Below are 18,477 nucleotides of genomic sequence, written 5' to 3'. Positions count from 1 at the left end.
ACAGTACTAACCTATATAGTACAGTACTAACCTATATATTACAGTACTAACCTATATAGTACAGTATATATTACAGTACTAACCTATATATTACAGTACTAACCTATATAGTACAGTATTAACCTATATATTACAGTACTAACCTATATAGTACAGTACTAACCTATATAGTACAGTACTAACCTATATACTACAGTACTAACCTATATAGTACAGTATATATTACAGTACTAACCTATATAGTACAGTACTAACCTATATAGTACAGTACTAACCTTTATAGTACAGTACTAACCTATATACTACAGTACTAACCTATATATTACAGTACTAACCTATATAGTACAGTACTAACCTATATAGTACAGTACTAACCTATATATTACAGTACTAACCTATATAGTACAGTACTAACCTATATAGTACAGTACTAACCTATATATTACAGTACTAACCTATATATTACAGTACTAACCTATATATTACAGTACTAACCTATATGGTACTAACCTATATAGTACAGTACTAACCTATATATTACAGTACTAACCTATAGAGTACAGTACTAACCTATATAGTACAGTACTAACCTATATAGTACAGTTCTAACCTATATATTACAGTATATATTACAGTACTAACCTATATATTACAGTACTAACCTATATATTACAGTACTAACCTATATATTACAGTACTAACCTATATATCACAGTATATATTACAGTACTAACCTATATATTACAGTACTAACCTATATATTACAGTACTAACCTATATATTACAGTACTAACCTATATATTACAGTATATATTACAGTACTAACCTATATATTACAGTACTAACCTATATATTACAGTACTAACCTATATATTACAGTACTAACCTATATATTACAGTACTAACCTATATAGTACAGTACTAACATATATAGTACAGTGCTAACCTATATAGTACAGTAATGACCTATATAGTACAGTACTAACCTATATAGTACAGTACTAACCTATATATTACAGTACTAACCTATATGGTACTAACCTATATAGTACAGTACTAACCTATATAGTACAGTGCTAACCTATATAGTACAGTAATGACCTATATAGTACAGTACTAACCTATATAGTACAGTACTAACCTATATAGTACAGTACTAACCTATATAGTACAGTGCTAACCTATATAGTACAGTAATGACCTATATACTACAGTACTAACCTATATAGTACAGTGCTAACCTATATAGTACAGTACTAACCTATATAGTACAGTACTAACCTATATAGTACAGTAATGACCTATATAGTACAGTACTAACCTATATAGTACAGTATTAACCTATATGGTACAGTACTAACCTATATATTACAGTAATGACCTATATAGTACAGTACTAACCTATATAGTACAGTACTAACCTATATAGTACAGTACTAACCTATATAGTACAGTACTAACCTATATAGTACAGTACTAACCTATATAGTACATTACTAACCTATATAGTACAGTATTAACCTATATGGTACAGTACTAACCTATATATTACAGTAATGACCTATATAGTACAGTACTAACCTATATAGTACAGTAATGACCTATATAGTACAGTACTAACCTATATAGTACAGTACTAACCTATATAGTACAGTACTAACCTATATAGTACAGTACTAACCTATATAGTACAGTAATGACCTATATAGTACAGTACTAACCTATATAGTACAGTACTAACCTATATAGTACAGTACTAACCTATATAGTACAGTACTAACCTATATATTACAGTAATGACCTATATAGTACAGTACTAACCTATATATTACAGTAATGACCTATATAGTACAGTACTAACCTATATAGTACAGTACTAACCTATATAGTACAGTACTAACCTATATAGTACAGTACTAACCTATATAGTACAGTACTAACCTATATAGTACAGTGCTAACCTATATAGTACAGTAATGACCTATATAGTACAGTACTAACCTAAATAGTACAGTACTAACCTATATAGTACAGTACTAACCTATATAGTACAGTGCTAACCTATATAGTACAGTAATGACCTATATAGTACAGTACTAACCTAAATAGTACAGTACTAACCTATATAATAACCTACCTGTTAAAATAAATGAGTCAGACAGACAGACAGGCAGACAGACAAACAGATAGACAATCAGGCAGACAGTCAGCCAGATGGACAGGTAGACAGATAGGCAGACAGACAGACAGACAGACAGACAGATAAACTGACAGACAGACAGGTACAGACAGACAGACAGACAGGTCTTTGGTCAATATATTTTTTTATTACAGTAAATTAAATACATTTTAAAATGTGTTTTAATTTTTTTTCCTAAAACCATATACGTGGGGTGATTCCCAATGTCGCCTTGTCTGATTCAGAACGACCCATAGGGTTGGTCCTAGTAGTGCAGTCTGATTCAGAACGACCCATAGGGTTGGCCCTAGTAGTGCAGTCTGATTCAGAACGACCCATAGGGTTGGCCCTAGTAGTGCAGTCTGATTCAGAACGACCCATAGGGTTGGCCCTAGTAGTGCAGTCTGATTCAGAACGACCCATAGGGTTGGCCCTAGTAGTGCAGTCTGATTCAGAACGACCCATAGGGTTGGTCCTAGTAGTGCAGTCTGATTCAGAACGACCCATAGGGTTGGCCCTAGTAGTGCAGTCTGATTCAGAACGACCCATAGGATTGGCCCTAGTAGTGCAGTCTGATCCAGAATGACCCATAGGATTGGCCCTAGTAGTGCAGTCTGATCCAGAATGACCCATAGGATTGGCCCTAGTAGTGCAGTCTGATCCAGAATGACCCATAGGGTTGGCCCTAGTAGTGCAGTCTGATCCAGAATGACCCATAGGGTTGGCCCTAGTAGTGCAGTCTGATCCAGAATGACCCATAGGGTTGGCCCTAGTAGTGCAGTCTGATCCAGAATGACCCATAGGGTTGGCCCTAGTAGTGCAGTCTGATCCAGAATGACCCATAGGGTTGGCCCTAGTAGTGCAGTCTGATCCAGAATGACCCATAGGGTTGGCCCTAGTAGTGCAGTCTGATCCAGAACGACCCATAGGGTTGGCCCTAGTAGTGCAGTCTGATCCAGAACGACCCATAGCGTTGGCCCTAGTAGTGCAGTGACCCAATGTCGCCTTGTCTGATTCAGAACGACCCATAGGATTGGCCCTAGTAGTGCAGTCTGATCCAGAATGACCCATAGGGTTGGCCCTAGTAGTGCAGTCTGATCCAGAATGACCCATAGGGTTGGCCCTAGTAGTGCAGTCTGATCCAGAATGACCCATAGGGTTGGCCCTAGTAGTGCAGTCTGATCCAGAATGACCCATAGGGTTGGCCCTAGTAGTGCAGTCTGATCCAGAACGACCCATAGGGTTGGCCCTAGTAGTGCAGTCTGATCCAGAATGACCCATAGCGTTGGCCCTAGTAGTGCAGTGACCCAATGTCGCCTTGTCTGATTCAGAACGACCCATAGGATTGGCCCTAGTAGTGCAGTCTGATCCAGAATGACCCATAGGGTTGGCCCTAGTAGTGCAGTCTGATCCAGAATGACCCATAGGGTTGGCCCTAGTAGTGCAGTCTGATCCAGAATGACCCATAGGGTTGGCCCTAGTAGTGCAGTCTGATCCAGAATGACCCATAGGGTTGGCCCTAGTAGTGCAGTGACCCAATGTCGCCTTGTCTGATTCAGAACGACCCATAGGATTGGCCCTAGTAGTGCAGTCTGATCCAGAACGACCCATAGGGTTGGCCCTATTAGTGCAGTCTGATCCAGAACGACCCATTGGATTGGCCCTAGTAGTGCAGTCTGATCCAGAACGACCCATAGGATTGGTCCTAGTAGTGCAGTCTGATCCAGAACGACCCATAGGGTTGGTCCAAGTAGTGCAGTCTGATCCAGAATGACCCATAGGGTTGGTCCTAGTAGTGCAGTCTGATCCAGAACGACCCATAGGGTTGGTCCTAGTAGTGCAGTCTGATCCAGAACGACCCATAGGGTTGATCCTAGTAGTGCAGTGACCCAATGTAATTTGGGATTCAGATCTGGTTCCTATGGACTCAGTAGACTATATAGGGAATAGAGAGTCATTTGGGATTCAGATCATGTTCCACTTGGCTCAGTGGACTATTTAGGGAATAGAGAGTAATTTGGGATTCAGATCTGGTTCCTATGGGCTCAGTTGACTATATAGGGAATAGAGTCATTTGGGATTCAGATCTGGTTCCTATGGGCTCAGTGGACGACATAGGGAATAGAGAGTAATTTGGGATTCAGATCTGGTTCCTATGGGCTCAGTGGACTATTTAGGGAATAGAGAGTAATTTGGGATTCAGATCTGGTTCCTATGGGCTCAGTGGACGACATAGGGAATAGAGTCATTTGGGATTCAGATCTGGTACATTCTTTTTAGAAGCAATTCACTATAAAAACAGTTTGTGATTTGTTCCACACTGTTATTTGTTTCTCCACAGTCATATCAGCCCTGGTCTAAAGTAGGGCCCTACATAGAGACTAGGGGTTAGACCGTAGGGCCCTACATATAGACTAGGGGTTAGACCGTAGGGCCCTGGTCTAAAGTAGGGCCCTACATAGGAACTAGGGTTTAGACCGTAGGGCCCTACATATAGACTAGGGGTTAGACCGTAGGGCCCTGGTCTAAAGTAGGGCCCTACATAGGAACTAGGGTTTAGACCGTATGGCCCTGGTCTAAAGTAGGGCCCTACATAGGAACTAGGGTTTAGACCGTATGGCCCTGGTCTAAAGTAGGGCCCTACATAGAGACTAGGGGTTAGACCATAGGGCCCTGGTCTAAAGTAGGGCCCTACATAGAGACTAGGGGTTAGACCGTAGGGCCCTGGTCTAAAGTAGGGCCCTACATAGAGACTAGGGGTTAGACTGTATGGCCCTGGTCTAAAGTAGGTCCCTACATAGGAACTAGGGTTTAGACCGTATGGCCCTGGTCTAAAGTAGGGCCCTACATAGAGACTAGGGGTTAGACCATAGGGCCCTGGTCTAAAGTAGGGCCCTACATAGAGACTAGGGGTTAGACCGTATGGCCCTGGTCTAAAGTAGGGCCCTACATAGAGACTAGGGGTTAGACCGTAGGGCCCTGGTCTAAAGTAGGGCCCTACATAGAGACTAGGGGTTAGACCGTATGGCCCTGGTCTAAAGTAGGGCCCTACATAGAGACTAGGGGTTAGACCGTATGGCCCTGGTCTAAAGTAGGGCCCTACATAGAGACTAGGGGTTAGACCGTAGGGCCCTGGTCTAAAGTAGGGCCCTACATAGAGACTAGGGGTTAGACCGTATGGCCCTGGTCTAAAGTAGGGCCCTACATAGAGACTAGGGGTTAGACCGTATGGCCCTGGTCTAAAGTAGGGCCCTACATAGAGACTAGGGGTTAGACTGTATGGGCCCTGGTCTAAAGTAGGGCCCTACATAGAGACTAGGGGTTAGACCATAGGGCCCTGGTCTAAAGTAGGGCACTACATAGAGACTAGAGGTTAGACTGTATGGGCCCTGGTCTAAAGTAGGGCCCTACATAGAGACTAGGGGTTAGACCATAGGGCCCTGGTCTAAAGTAGGGCACTACATAGAGACTAGGGGTTAGACTGTATGGGCCCTGGTCTAAAGTAGGGCCCAACATAGAGACTAGGGGTTAGACCGTATGGGAGGAAGAGAGGAGAGGAGAGGAAGAGAGAGGAGAGGACACACTGATTGTTCAATAAGGAAAGGGCTCATTGCACATGTGACTACATCCACAGCTTGTGATTGGCTGTCGATAAACTAGTCTCTAAACTCTGATTGGTCGTTGAAGTTCTCGCTGATTGGACGACTCCCCGGAGTTACAGCCACGCAGGCCATTCAAAAGTTAGACGGCAGAGAAAGTGAAAACATAAACAAACGTTTACCAGCTATGAAAGGTGGGCTAGTCATTATGACATCATACACAGCAAGGTCACTTCCTGCTTACGGGACAACACCGACAACAGAATTCTAATCTGCCAAGACGGCTATGCTGTGATTTTCCTGATGCGGAAACACCACAAAGGGACCCATAGATCACAATTCCGTTGTTGTTGTTGTTTTTGTTGATGAAGTCCCCCCCCCCCCCCCCAATTTGTACAATGGTGTCAAATTGCAGAGTCCACCTTAAGTTAGGAACAGACAACAAACACAGAGTGGGCCATCCCAAATGGTGCCCTGTACACTATGTAGTGAACTGCCTTCCCCCAGCACCCAATGGGCCCTGGGGAACTGACTAGGGTATAGGGGGACATTTGAGACACAGAAGAGAGAGAGAGAAATGTCTTTAGTCTGTTAGCGGTGACGAGGTCGCCTAGCAACTATTCTTGCTGCTGAAGTCCCCTGGCAAAGTGCAGAGTGACGGAGTTACGACAGATATCTTTCCTCTCCGTCATAATCGTCCTCGTCTTCGTCATCTTCGTCATCGATCTGGTCGCTCAGGACGAAGGCATCATCTTCATCATCGTCATAGTCGTCGTCGGAGAAGAGAGAGTCTCCGCTGCCCTGGTCTCCAGATGATTCCAACACCACCCCTACAGAACACAGGAACCAGGAAGGAACTACTGTTAAACACCACCCTACAGAACACAGGAACCAGGAAGGAACTACTGTTAAACACCACCCCTACAGAACACAGGAACCAGGAAGGAACTCAGGTTAAACACCCCCCCCCCCCCCTACAGAACACAGGAACCAGGAAGGAACTACTGTTAAACACCACCCTGCAGAACACAGGAAGGAACTACTGTTAAACACCACCCTACAGAACACAGGAACCAGGAAGGAACTACTGTTAAACACCCCCCCTACAGAACACAGGAACCAGGAAGGAACTCAGGTTAAACACCACCCCTACAGAACACAGGAACCAGGAAGGAACTACTGTTAAACACCACCCTACAGAACACAGGAACCAGGAAGGAACTACTGTTAAACACCACCCTACAGAACACAGGAACCAGGAAGGAACTACTGTTAAACACCCCCTACAGAACACAGGAACCAGGAAGAAACTACTGTTAAACACCACCCTACAGAACACAGGAACCAGGAAGGAACTACTGTTAAACACCACCCCTACAGAACACAGGAACCAGGAAGGAACTACTGTTAAACGCCACCCTACAGAACACAGGAACCAGGAAGGAACTACTGTTAAACACCACCCTGCAGAACACAGGAAGGAACTACTGTTAAACACCACCCTACAGAACACAGGAACCAGGAAGGAACTACTGTTAAACACCCCCCCTACAGAACACAGGAACCAGGAAGGAACTCAGGTTAAACACCACCCCTACAGAACACAGGAACCAGGAAGGAACTACTGTTAAACACCACCCTACAGAACACAGGAACCAGGAAGGAACTACTGTTAAACACCACCCTACAGAACACAGGAACCAGGAAGGAACTACTGTTAAACACCCCCTACAGAACACAGGAACCAGGAAGGAACTACTGTTAAACACCACCCTACAGAACACAGGAACCAGGAAGGAACTACTGTTAAACACCACCCCTACAGAACACAGGAACCAGGAAGGAACTACTGTTAAACGCCACCCTACAGAACACAGGAACCAGGAAGGAACTACTGTTAAACACCACCCTACAGAACACAGGAACCAGGAAGGAACTACTGTTAAACACCACCCCTACAGAACACAGGAACCAGGAAGGAACTACTGTTAAACACCACCCTACAGAACACAGGAACCAGGAAGGAACTACTGTTAAACACCACCCTACAGAACACAGGAACCAGGAAGGAACTCAGGTTAAACACCACCGCTACAGAACACAGGAACCAGGAAGGAACTACTGTTAAACACCCCCCTACAGAACACAGGAACCAGGAAGGAACTACTGTTAAACACCCCCCTACAGAACACAGGAACCAGGAAGGAACTACTGTTAAACCCCCCCCCTACAGAACACAGGAACCAGGAAAGAACTACTGTTAAACACCCCCCCTACAGAACACAGGAACCAGGAAGGAACTCAGGTTAAACACCACCCCTACAGAACACAGGAACCAGGAAGGAACTACTGTTAAACAACCCCCCTACAGAACACAGGAACCAGGAAGGAACTCAGGTTAAACACCACCCTGCAGAACACAGGAACCAGGAAGGAACTACTGTTAAACACCACCCTACAGAACACAGGAACCAGGAAGGAACTACTGTTAAACACCACCCTACAGAACACAGGAACCAGGAAGGAACTACTGTTAAACACCACCCTACAGAACACAGGAACCAGGAAGGAACTACTGTTAAACACCACCCTACAGAACACAGGAACCAGGAAGAAACTCAGGTTAAACACCACCCTACAGAACACAGGAACCAGGAAAGAACTACTGTTAAACACCCCCCTACAGAACACAGGAACCAGGAAGGAACTACTGTTAAACACCCCCCTACAGAACACAGGAACCAGGAAGGAACTACTGTTAAACACCACCCTACAGAACACAGGAACCAGGAAGGAACTCAGGTTAAACACCACCCCTACAGAACACAGGAACCAGGAAAGAACTACTGTTAAACACCCCCCTACAGAACACAGGAACCAGGAAGGAACTACTGTTAAACACCCCCCTACAGAACACAGGAACCAGGAAGGAACTACTGTTAAACACCCCCCCTACAGAACACAGGAACCAGGAAGGAACTCAGGTTAAACACCACCCCTACAGAACACAGGAACCAGGAAGGAACTACTGTTAAACACCCCCCCTACAGAACACAGGAACCAGGAAGGAACTCAGGTTAAACACCACCCTGCAGAACACAGGAACCAGGAAGGAACTACTGTTAAACACCACCCTACAGAACACAGGAACCAGGAAGGAACTACTCTTAAACACCACCCTACAGAACACAGGAACCAGGAAGGAACTACTGTTAAACACCACCCTACAGAACACAGGAACCAGGAAGGAACTACTGTTAAACACCACCCTACAGAACACAGGAACCAGGAAGGAACTCAGGTTAAACACCACCCCTACAGAACACAGGAACCAGGAAAGAACTACTGTTAAACACCCCCCTACAGAACACAGGAACCAGGAAGGAACTACTGTTAAACACCCCCTACAGAACACAGGAACCAGGAAGGAACTCAGGTTAAACACCACCCCTACAGAACACAGGAACCAGGAAGGAACTACTGTTAAACACCCCCCTACAGAACACAGGAACCAGGAAGGAACTACTGTTAAACACCCCCCCTACAGAACACAGGAACCAGGAAGGAACTCAGGTTAAACACCACCCCTACAGAACACAGGAACCAGGAAGGAACTCAGGTTAAACACCACCCTGTAGAACACAGGAACCAGGAAGGAACTACTGTTAAACACCACCCTACAGAACACAGGAACCAGGAAGGAACTACTGTTAAACACCATCCTACAGAACACAGGAAGGAACTACTGTTTAACACCACCCTACAGAACACAGGAACCAGGAAGGAACTACTGTTAAACACTACCCTACAGAACACAGGAAGGAACTACTGTTAAACACCACCCTACAGAACACAGGAACCAGGAAGGAACTACTGTTAAACACCATCCTACAGAACACAGGAACCAGGAAGGAACTACTGTTAAACACCCCCCCTACAGAACACAGGAACCAGGAAGGAACTACTGTTAAACACCACCCTACAGAACACAGGAACCAGGAAGGAACTACTGTTAAACACTACCCTACAGAACACAGGAACCAGTTCTGTCCTTGAGCTGTTCTTGTTTTTTAATGTTCTGTTTTATGTTTCATGTTTTCCTGATCAATTACCAAAATAACCTAAATCAGGTGGTCAGTCGGTCAGCCAACCACTAAGTCAGTCAGTCAGTCAGTCAGTCAGTCAGTCAGTCGGTCAGCCAACCACTAAGTCAGTCAGTCAGTCAATCAGTCAGTCGGTCAGCCAACCACTAAGTCAGTCAGTCAGTCAGTCGGTCAGCCAACCGCTAAGCCAGTCAGTCAGTCAGTCAGTCAATCAATCAATCATGTTACAATCAACTTTTTATCGGCATCAAACCAATTAGTTAGTTGGAAATGATTTCCCCCCAGAATGCTTAGCGCGGACCTACCACAGTCTGCTGCTCCGTGGGTCCGTGACCCTGCGACCTCGTTGCCATAGCGATCGACACACCAGCACTGTCCGCTGCTGCCGTGGCACTGGTGGGACCGGTAGTAGCCCTCTGCGTCACACACTGGCAGGTACTGACCTAGAGGTCAGGGGTTTAGAGGTCAAAGGTTATAGAGGTCAGGGGTCGTAGAGGTCAGGGGTCATAGAGAGAGAGAGGTTAGTGTGTACGTTGGAGACTCACCCGGTAGCTTCTCCGTAGCCTGTTTCTTGTTAATACTGGTCAGTTCAGACCAACAGGGGGAGTCTGGAGAGGAGAGACGGAACACATCAGGGGTGTATTCATTCGTGTACATCGTAGCACAACGGTTTTGCAGCAGAAAACAAAAACAAGTGTTTCTTATTGGACAAGATCAGCTAAGTCCCTCCCTGTTTCAACCCATCTTGGGTCTGTTTGGTTCCTAGTGAATAAATCCCTGGACTATGATCACACAAATAATGAATAACCAGAAACACAGTTTATTAAATGTGCTTATGTTTTTATAACTTGTTACATTTCTGCGTACGATCATTTCTTTCATTACGAGTCAAGTTTATAAAATGTCTGTACGCTCCCATGAATAAAGTTGTGTTGGTCAGAAATAAGCATGTTTCATTTATAAATCATGTAAAGTTGATAGTTTACTGTCTAGTTGAAGATTTATAAATGCCATTGTTGCTGTGGATTTGTAGCCTGGAGAAATCCAGTCTGTCATGTTTGGTAATGACACAGGGTACAAGCAGTGGAAGGTTAGCATGAAACAGGTTCTGCATTTCAGGCTAGTGGATTTAGTGGGACTTTAGTACAGCCAGCCAGCACACTGAAAGACTACAACCCCTGCCAGCCAGCACACTGAAATACTACAACACCCAGCCAGCCAGCACACTGAAACACCACAGCCTGCCAGCACACTGAAACATTACAACCCCTGCCAGCCAGCACACTGAAAGACTACAACACCCAGCCAGCACACTGAAAGACTACAACACCCAGCCAGCACACTGAAAGACTACAACCCCAGCCAGCACACTGAAACACTACAACCCCAGCCAGCCAGCACACTGAAACACTACAACCCCAGCCAGCACACTGAAAGACTACAACCCCAGCCAGCACACTGAAAGACTACAACCCCAGCCAGCCAGCACACTGAAAGACTACAACCCCAGCCAGCCAGCACACTGAAACACAACAACCTCAGCCAGCCAGCACACTGAAAGACTACAACCCCAGCCAGCCAGCACACTGAAACACTACAAGCCCAGCCAGTCAGCACACTGAAACACTACAACCCCAGCCAGCCAGCACACTGAAACACTACAACCCCAGCCAGCACACTGAAACACTACAACCCCAGCCAGCACACTGAAACACTACAACCCCAGCCAGCACACTGAAACACTACAACCCCAGCCAGCCAGCACACTGAAAAACTACAACCCCAGCCAGCACACTGAAACACTACAACCCCAGCCAGCCAGCACACTGAAACACTACAACCCCAGCCAGCCAGCACACTGAAACACTACAACCCCAGCCAGCACACTGAAAGACTACAACCCCAGCCAGCACACTGCAACACTACAACCCCAGCCAGCCAGCACACTGAAACACTACAACACCAGTCAGCCAGCACACTGAAACACTACAACCCCAGCCAGCACACTGAAACACTACAACCTGCCAGCCAGCACACTTAAACACTACAACCGCAGCCAGCACACTGAAACACTACAACCCTAGCCAGCACACTGAAACACTACAACCCCAGCCAGCACACTGAAACACTACAACCCCAGCCAGCACACTGAAACAATATAACCCCTGCCAGCCAGCACACTGAAACACTACAACCCCAGCCAGCCAGCACACTGAAACACTACAACCCCAGCCAGCACACTGAAACACTACAACCCCAGCCAGCACACTGAAACACTACAACCTGCCAGCCAGCACACTTAAACACTACAACCGCAGCCAGCACACTGAAACACTACAACCCTAGCCAGCACACTGAAACACTACAACCCCAGCCAGCACACTGAAACACTACAACCCCAGCCAGCACACTGAAACAATATAACCCCTGCCAGCCAGCACACTGAAACACTACAACCCCAGCCAGCCAGCACACTGAAACACTACAACCCCAGCCAGCACACTGAAACACTACAACCCCAGCCAGCACACTGAAACACTACAACCTGCCAGCCAGCACACTTAAACACTACAGCCCCAGCCAGCACACTTAAACACTACAACCCCAGCCAGCACACTGAAACACTACAACCCCAGCAGGCACACTGAAACACTACAACCCCAGCCAGCACACTGAAACACTACAACCCCAGCCAGCCAGCACACTGAAAGACTACAACACCCAGCCAGCCAGCACACTGATGGACTACAACCCCAGCCAGCACACTGAAAGACTACAACACCCAGCCAGCACACTGAAACACTACAACCCCAGCCAGCACACTGAAACATTACAACCCCAGCCAGCACACTGAAACAATACAACCCCAGCCAGCACACTGAAAGACTACAATCCCAGCCAGCACACTGAAACACTACAACACCCAGCCAGCACACTGAAACACTACAACCCCAGCCAGCACACTGAAACACTACAACCCCAGCCAGCACATTGAAACACTATAACCCCAGCCAGCCAGAACACTGAAACACTACAACCCCAGCCAGCACACTGAAACACTACAACCCCAGCCAGCACACTGAAACACTACAACCCCAGCCAGCACACTGAAACACTGCAACCCCAGCCAGCACACTGAAACACTACAACACCCAGCCAGCACACTGAAACACTACAACACCCAGCCAGTACACTGAAACACTACAACCCCAACCAGCACACTGAAAGACTACAACCCCTGCCAGCACACTGAACGACTACAACACCCAGCCATCACACTGAAAGACTACAACACTGGTCAGCCAGCACACTGAAAGACTACAACACCCAGCCAGCACACTGAAAGACTACAATCCCTGACAGCAAGCACACTGAAAGACTACAACCAAGCCAGGACACTGAAACACTACAACCCCTGCCAGCCAGTCATTCCAGCTGCAGCAATCAGCTCTAACGAGACCTGACACACCTGAACAGGATGTACTGGGATAGGCCTCCAGGTAGAAATACATGGTGTCTATACCGTAGATCACCTGTTTATACCGTAGATCACCTGTCTATACCGTAGATCACCTGTCTATACAGTAGATCACCTGTCTATATTGTAGATCACTTGTCTATACCGTAGATCACCTGTCTATACCGTAGATCAACTGTCTATACCGTGGTTCTCCTGTCTATACCGTAGATCACCTGTCTATACCGTGGATCACTTGTCTATACCGTAGATCACCTGTCTATACCGTGGATCACCTGTCTATACCGTAGATCACCTGTCTATACCGTAGATCACCTGTCTATACCGTAGATCACCTGTCTATACCGTGGTTCATATTGTCTATACCGTGGTTCACCTGTCTATACCGTTGTTTACCTGTCTATACCGTAGATCACCTGTCTATACCGTGGTTCACCTGTCTATACCGTAGATCACCTGTCTATACCGTGGTTCACCTGTCTATACCGTGGTTCACCTGTCTATACCGTAGATCACCTGTCTATACCGTAGATCACCTGTCTATACCGTGGTTCACCTGTCTATACCGTAGATCACCTGTCTATACCGTAGATCACCTGTCTATACCGTGGATCACCTGTCTATACCGTAGATCACCTGTCTATACCATCGATCACCTGTCTATACCGTAGATCACCTGTCTATACCGTAGATCACCTGTCTATACCGTAGATCACCTGTCTATACCGTGGTTCACCTGTCTATACCGTAGATCACCTGTCTATACCGTAGATCACCTGTCTATACCGTAGATCACCTGTCTATACCGTGGTTCACCTGTCTATACCATGGTTCGTTCACCTGTCTATACCGTAGATCACCTGTCTATACCGTGGATCACCTGTCTATACCGTGGTTCACCTATCTATACCATAGATTGCCTGTCTATACCGTAGATCACCTGTCTATACCGTGGATCACCTGTCTATACCGTGGTTCACCTATCTATACCATAGATTGCCTGTCTATACCGTAGATCACCTGTCTATACCGTAGATCACCTGTCTATACCGTGGATCACCTGTCTATTCCGTAGATCACCTGTCTATACCGTAGATTACCTGTCTATACCGTAGATCACCTGTCTATACCGTAGATCACCTGTCTATACCGTAGATCACCTGTCTATACCGTAGATCACCTTTCTATACCGTAGATCACCTGTCTATACCGTGGATCACCTGTCTATACCGTAGATCACCTGTCTATACCGTGAATCACCTGTCTATACCGTAGATCACCTGTCAATACCGTAGATCACCTGTCTATACCGTTGTTCACCTGTCTATACCATAGATCACATGTCTATACCGTAGATCACCTGTCTATACCGTGGTTCACCTGTCTATACCATGGTTCGTTCACCTGTCTATACCGTAGATCACCTGTCTATACCTTGGATCACCTGTCTATACCGTAGATCACCTGTCTATACCGTGGTTCACCTGTCTATACCGTAGATCACCTGTCTATACCGTAGATCACCTGTCTATACCGTAGATCAACTGTCTATACTGTAGATCACCTGTCTATACCGTGGTTCACCTGTCTATACCGTGGTTCACCTGTCTATACCGTGGTTCACCTGTCTATACCGTGGTTCACCTATCTATACCGTAGATCACCTGTCTATACTGTGGTTCACCTGTCTATACCGTGGTTCACTTGTCTATACCGTAGATCACCTGTCTATACCGTAGATCACCTGTCTATACCGTGGATCACCTGTCTATACCGTGGTTCACCTGTCTATACCGTTGTTTACCTGTCTATACCGTAGATCACCTGTCTATACCGTAGATCACCTGTCTATACCGTAGATCAACTGTCTATACCGTAGATCACCTGTTTATACCGTGGTTCACCTGTCTATACCGTAGATCACCTGTCTATACCGTTGTTCACCTGTCTATACCGTAGATCACCTGTCTATACCGTAGATCACCTGTCTATACCGTGGATCACCTGTCTATTCCGTAGATCACCTGTCTATACCGTAGATTACCTGTCTATACCATAGATCACCTGTCTATACCGTAGATCACCTGTCTATACCGTAGATCACCTGTCTATAACGTAGATCACCTGTCTATACTGTGGTTCACCTGTCTATACCGTAGATCACCTGTCTATACCGTAGATCACCTGTCTATACCGTGGATCACCTGTCTATACCGTAGATCACCTGTCTATACCGTGAATCACCTGTCTATACCGTAGATCACCTGTCAATACCGTAGATCACCTGTCTATACCGTTGTTCACCTGTCTATACCATAGATCACATGTCTATACCGTAGATCACCTGTCTATACCGTGGTTCACCTGTCTATACCATGGTTCGTTCACCTGTCTATACCGTAGATCACCTGTCTATACCGTGGATCACCTGTCTATACCGTAGATCACCTGTCTATACCGTGGTTCACCTGTCTATACCGTAGATCACCTGTCTATACCGTAGATCACCTGTCTATACCGTAGATCAACTGTCTATACTGTAGATCACCTGTCTATACCGTGGTTCACCTGTCTATACCGTGGTTCACCTGTCTATACCGTGGTTCACCTGTCTATACCGTGGTTCACCTGTCTATACCGTGGTTCACCTATCTATACCGTAGATCACCTGTCTATACTGTGGTTCACCTGTCTATACCGTGGTTCACTTGTCTATACCGTAGATCACCTGTCTATACCGTAGATCACCTGTCTATACCGTGGATCACCTGTCTATACCGTGGTTCACCTGTCTATACCGTTGTTTACCTGTCTATACCGTAGATCACCTGTCTATACCGTAGATCACCTGTCTATACCGTAGATCAACTGTCTATACCGTAGATCACCTGTTTATACCGTGGTTCACCTGTCTATACCGTAGATCACCTGTCTATACGGTTGTTCACCTGTCTATACCGTAGATCACCTGTCTATATCGTGGTTCACCTGTCTATACCGTGGTTCACCTGTCTATACCGTGGTTCACCTGTCTATACCGTGGTTCACCTATCTATACCTTAGATCACCTGTCTATACTGTGGTTCACCTGTCTATACCTGTCTATATCGTGGTTCACCTGTCTATACCGTGGTTCACCTGTCTATACCGTGGTTCACCTATCTATACCTTAGATCACCTGTCTATACTGTGGTTCACCTGTCTATACCGTGGTTCACCTGTCTATACCGTAGATCACCTGTCTATACCGTGGATCACCTGTCTATACCGTAGATCACCTGTCTATACCGTAGATCACCTGTCTATACCGTGGTTTACCTGTCTATACCGTAGATCACCTGTCTATACCGTAGATCACCTGTCTATACCGTAGATCACCTGTCTATACCGTGGTTCACCTGTCTATACCGTAGATCACCTGTCTATACCGTGGTTCACCTGTCTATACCGTGGTGAACATGCCTATACCGTAGATCACCTGTCTATACCGTGGTTTACCTGTCTATACCGTAGATCACCTGTCTATACCGTGGTTTACCTGTCTATGCCGTAGATCACCTGTCTATACCGTGGTTCACCTGTCTATACCGTGGTTCACCTGTCTATACTGTGTTTCACCTGTCTATACCGTAGATCACCTGTCTATACCGTAGATCACCTGTCTATACCGTGGTTCACCTGTCTGTACCGTGGTTCACCTGTCTGTACCGTGGTTCACCTGTCTGTACGGTGGTTCACCTGTCTATACTGTAGATCACCTGTCTATACCGTAGATCACCTGTCTATACCGTGGTTCACCTGTCTATACCGTGGTTCACCTGTCTATACCGTAGATCACCTGTCTATACCGTAGATCACCTGTCTATACCGTGGTTCACCTGTCTGTACCGTGGTTCACCTGTCTGTACCGTGGTTCACCTGTCTGTACGGTGGTTCACCTGTCTATACTGTAGATCACCTGTCTATACCGTGGTTCACCTGTCTATACCGTAGATTACCTGTCTATACCGTGTTTCACCTGTCTATACCGTAGATCACCTGTCCATACCGTGGTTCACCTATCTATACCGTGGTTTACCTGTCTATACCGTGGTTCACCTGTCTATACCGTGGTTCACCTGTCTATACCGTAGATCACCTGTCTATACCGTGGATCACCTGTCTATACCGTAGATCACCTGTCTATACCGTGGATCAACTGTCTATACCATAGATCCCCTGTCTATACCGTAGATCACCTGTCTATACCGTGGTTCACCTGTCTATACCGTAGATCACCTGTCTATACCGTGATTTACCTGTGTGTGTGTACCGTGGTTCAGCTGTGTCTGTGTGTGTGTGTGTGTGTACCATGGTTCACCTGTGTGTGTTTTGGTGCGTGTGTGTGTGTGTCTTGATGTGTGTGTGTGTTTGTGTGTGTGTGTGTTTGTGTTTGTGTGTGTGTACCTCCTCACCTGTGTATCTCTGGAAGCAGGTGCACCACTCTGCGCTGGAGAGGAGGAGTGTGTCGGGGTGTGTGTCGGGGTGTGTGTCAGTGGGTGTGTCACAGGAAGTGAAGAGTGCATCGGAGCAGCCTTCCTTCCTGTCCAGCCCCAGCCTGCTGAGCTCTGATTGGTCCAGCTGGAGGTCAAAGTTTGTGTCGAGGCGGGAGAACATCCAACCAAGAGGATCCTTACAGATAGGCCCCGCCCCCGAGCTGAACTCTGGAGACAAGAGTTCAGAGGTCAGGGTTCAGAGGTGAGTCATACGATTATAAAGGGGTTAAAGGGGTGTGACTAGTTAAATTATAGATGTGTTAGACTGTGTTAGACTGTGTTAATACAGACAACAGATAAAGGGGTGTGACTAGTTAAATTATAGATGTGTTGGACTGTGTTAGACTGTGTTAATACAGACAGCAGATAAAGGGGTGTGACTAGTTAAATTATAGATGTGTTAGACTGTGTTAGACTGTGTTAATACAGACAGCAGATAAAGGGGTGTGACTAGTTCAATTATAGATGTGTTAGACTGTGTTAGACTGTGTTAATACAGACAGCAGATAAAGGGGGTGTGACTAGTTAAGTTATAGATGTGTTAGACTGTGTTAATACAGACAGCAGATAAAGGGTGTGACTA

General features: G+C 45.9%; 1 protein-coding gene across 1 annotated transcript in view; it reads right to left on the bottom strand.

Moving 5' to 3' along the window:
• Window positions 1-2,307: 2,307 nt before the first annotated feature.
• LOC139374560 (testican-3-like) overlaps window positions 2,308-18,477 on the bottom strand; it is a 40,745-nt gene continuing 24,575 nt past the window's right edge. Inside the window, exons 8-13 of the mRNA XM_071115556.1 lie at window positions 17,814-18,062; window positions 10,427-10,489; window positions 10,187-10,324; window positions 5,260-6,608; window positions 2,722-4,549; window positions 2,308-2,541 (exon numbers count right to left, since the gene is read on the bottom strand). Coding sequence (XP_070971657.1) covers window positions 6,442-6,608; window positions 10,187-10,324; window positions 10,427-10,489; window positions 17,814-18,062 — 617 coding nt within the window. The 3' untranslated portion in view covers window positions 2,308-2,541; window positions 2,722-4,549; window positions 5,260-6,441. The remainder of the gene's footprint in view (window positions 2,542-2,721; window positions 4,550-5,259; window positions 6,609-10,186; window positions 10,325-10,426; window positions 10,490-17,813; window positions 18,063-18,477) is intronic.

This window comes from Oncorhynchus clarkii, chromosome 19 (genome assembly GCF_045791955.1).
Source record: "Oncorhynchus clarkii lewisi isolate Uvic-CL-2024 chromosome 19, UVic_Ocla_1.0, whole genome shotgun sequence".
Taxonomy (NCBI): domain Eukaryota; kingdom Metazoa; phylum Chordata; class Actinopteri; order Salmoniformes; family Salmonidae; genus Oncorhynchus; species Oncorhynchus clarkii.
Note: the sequence above shows the minus strand (reverse complement) of the source record. Positions and strands in the feature narration are given on the sequence as shown.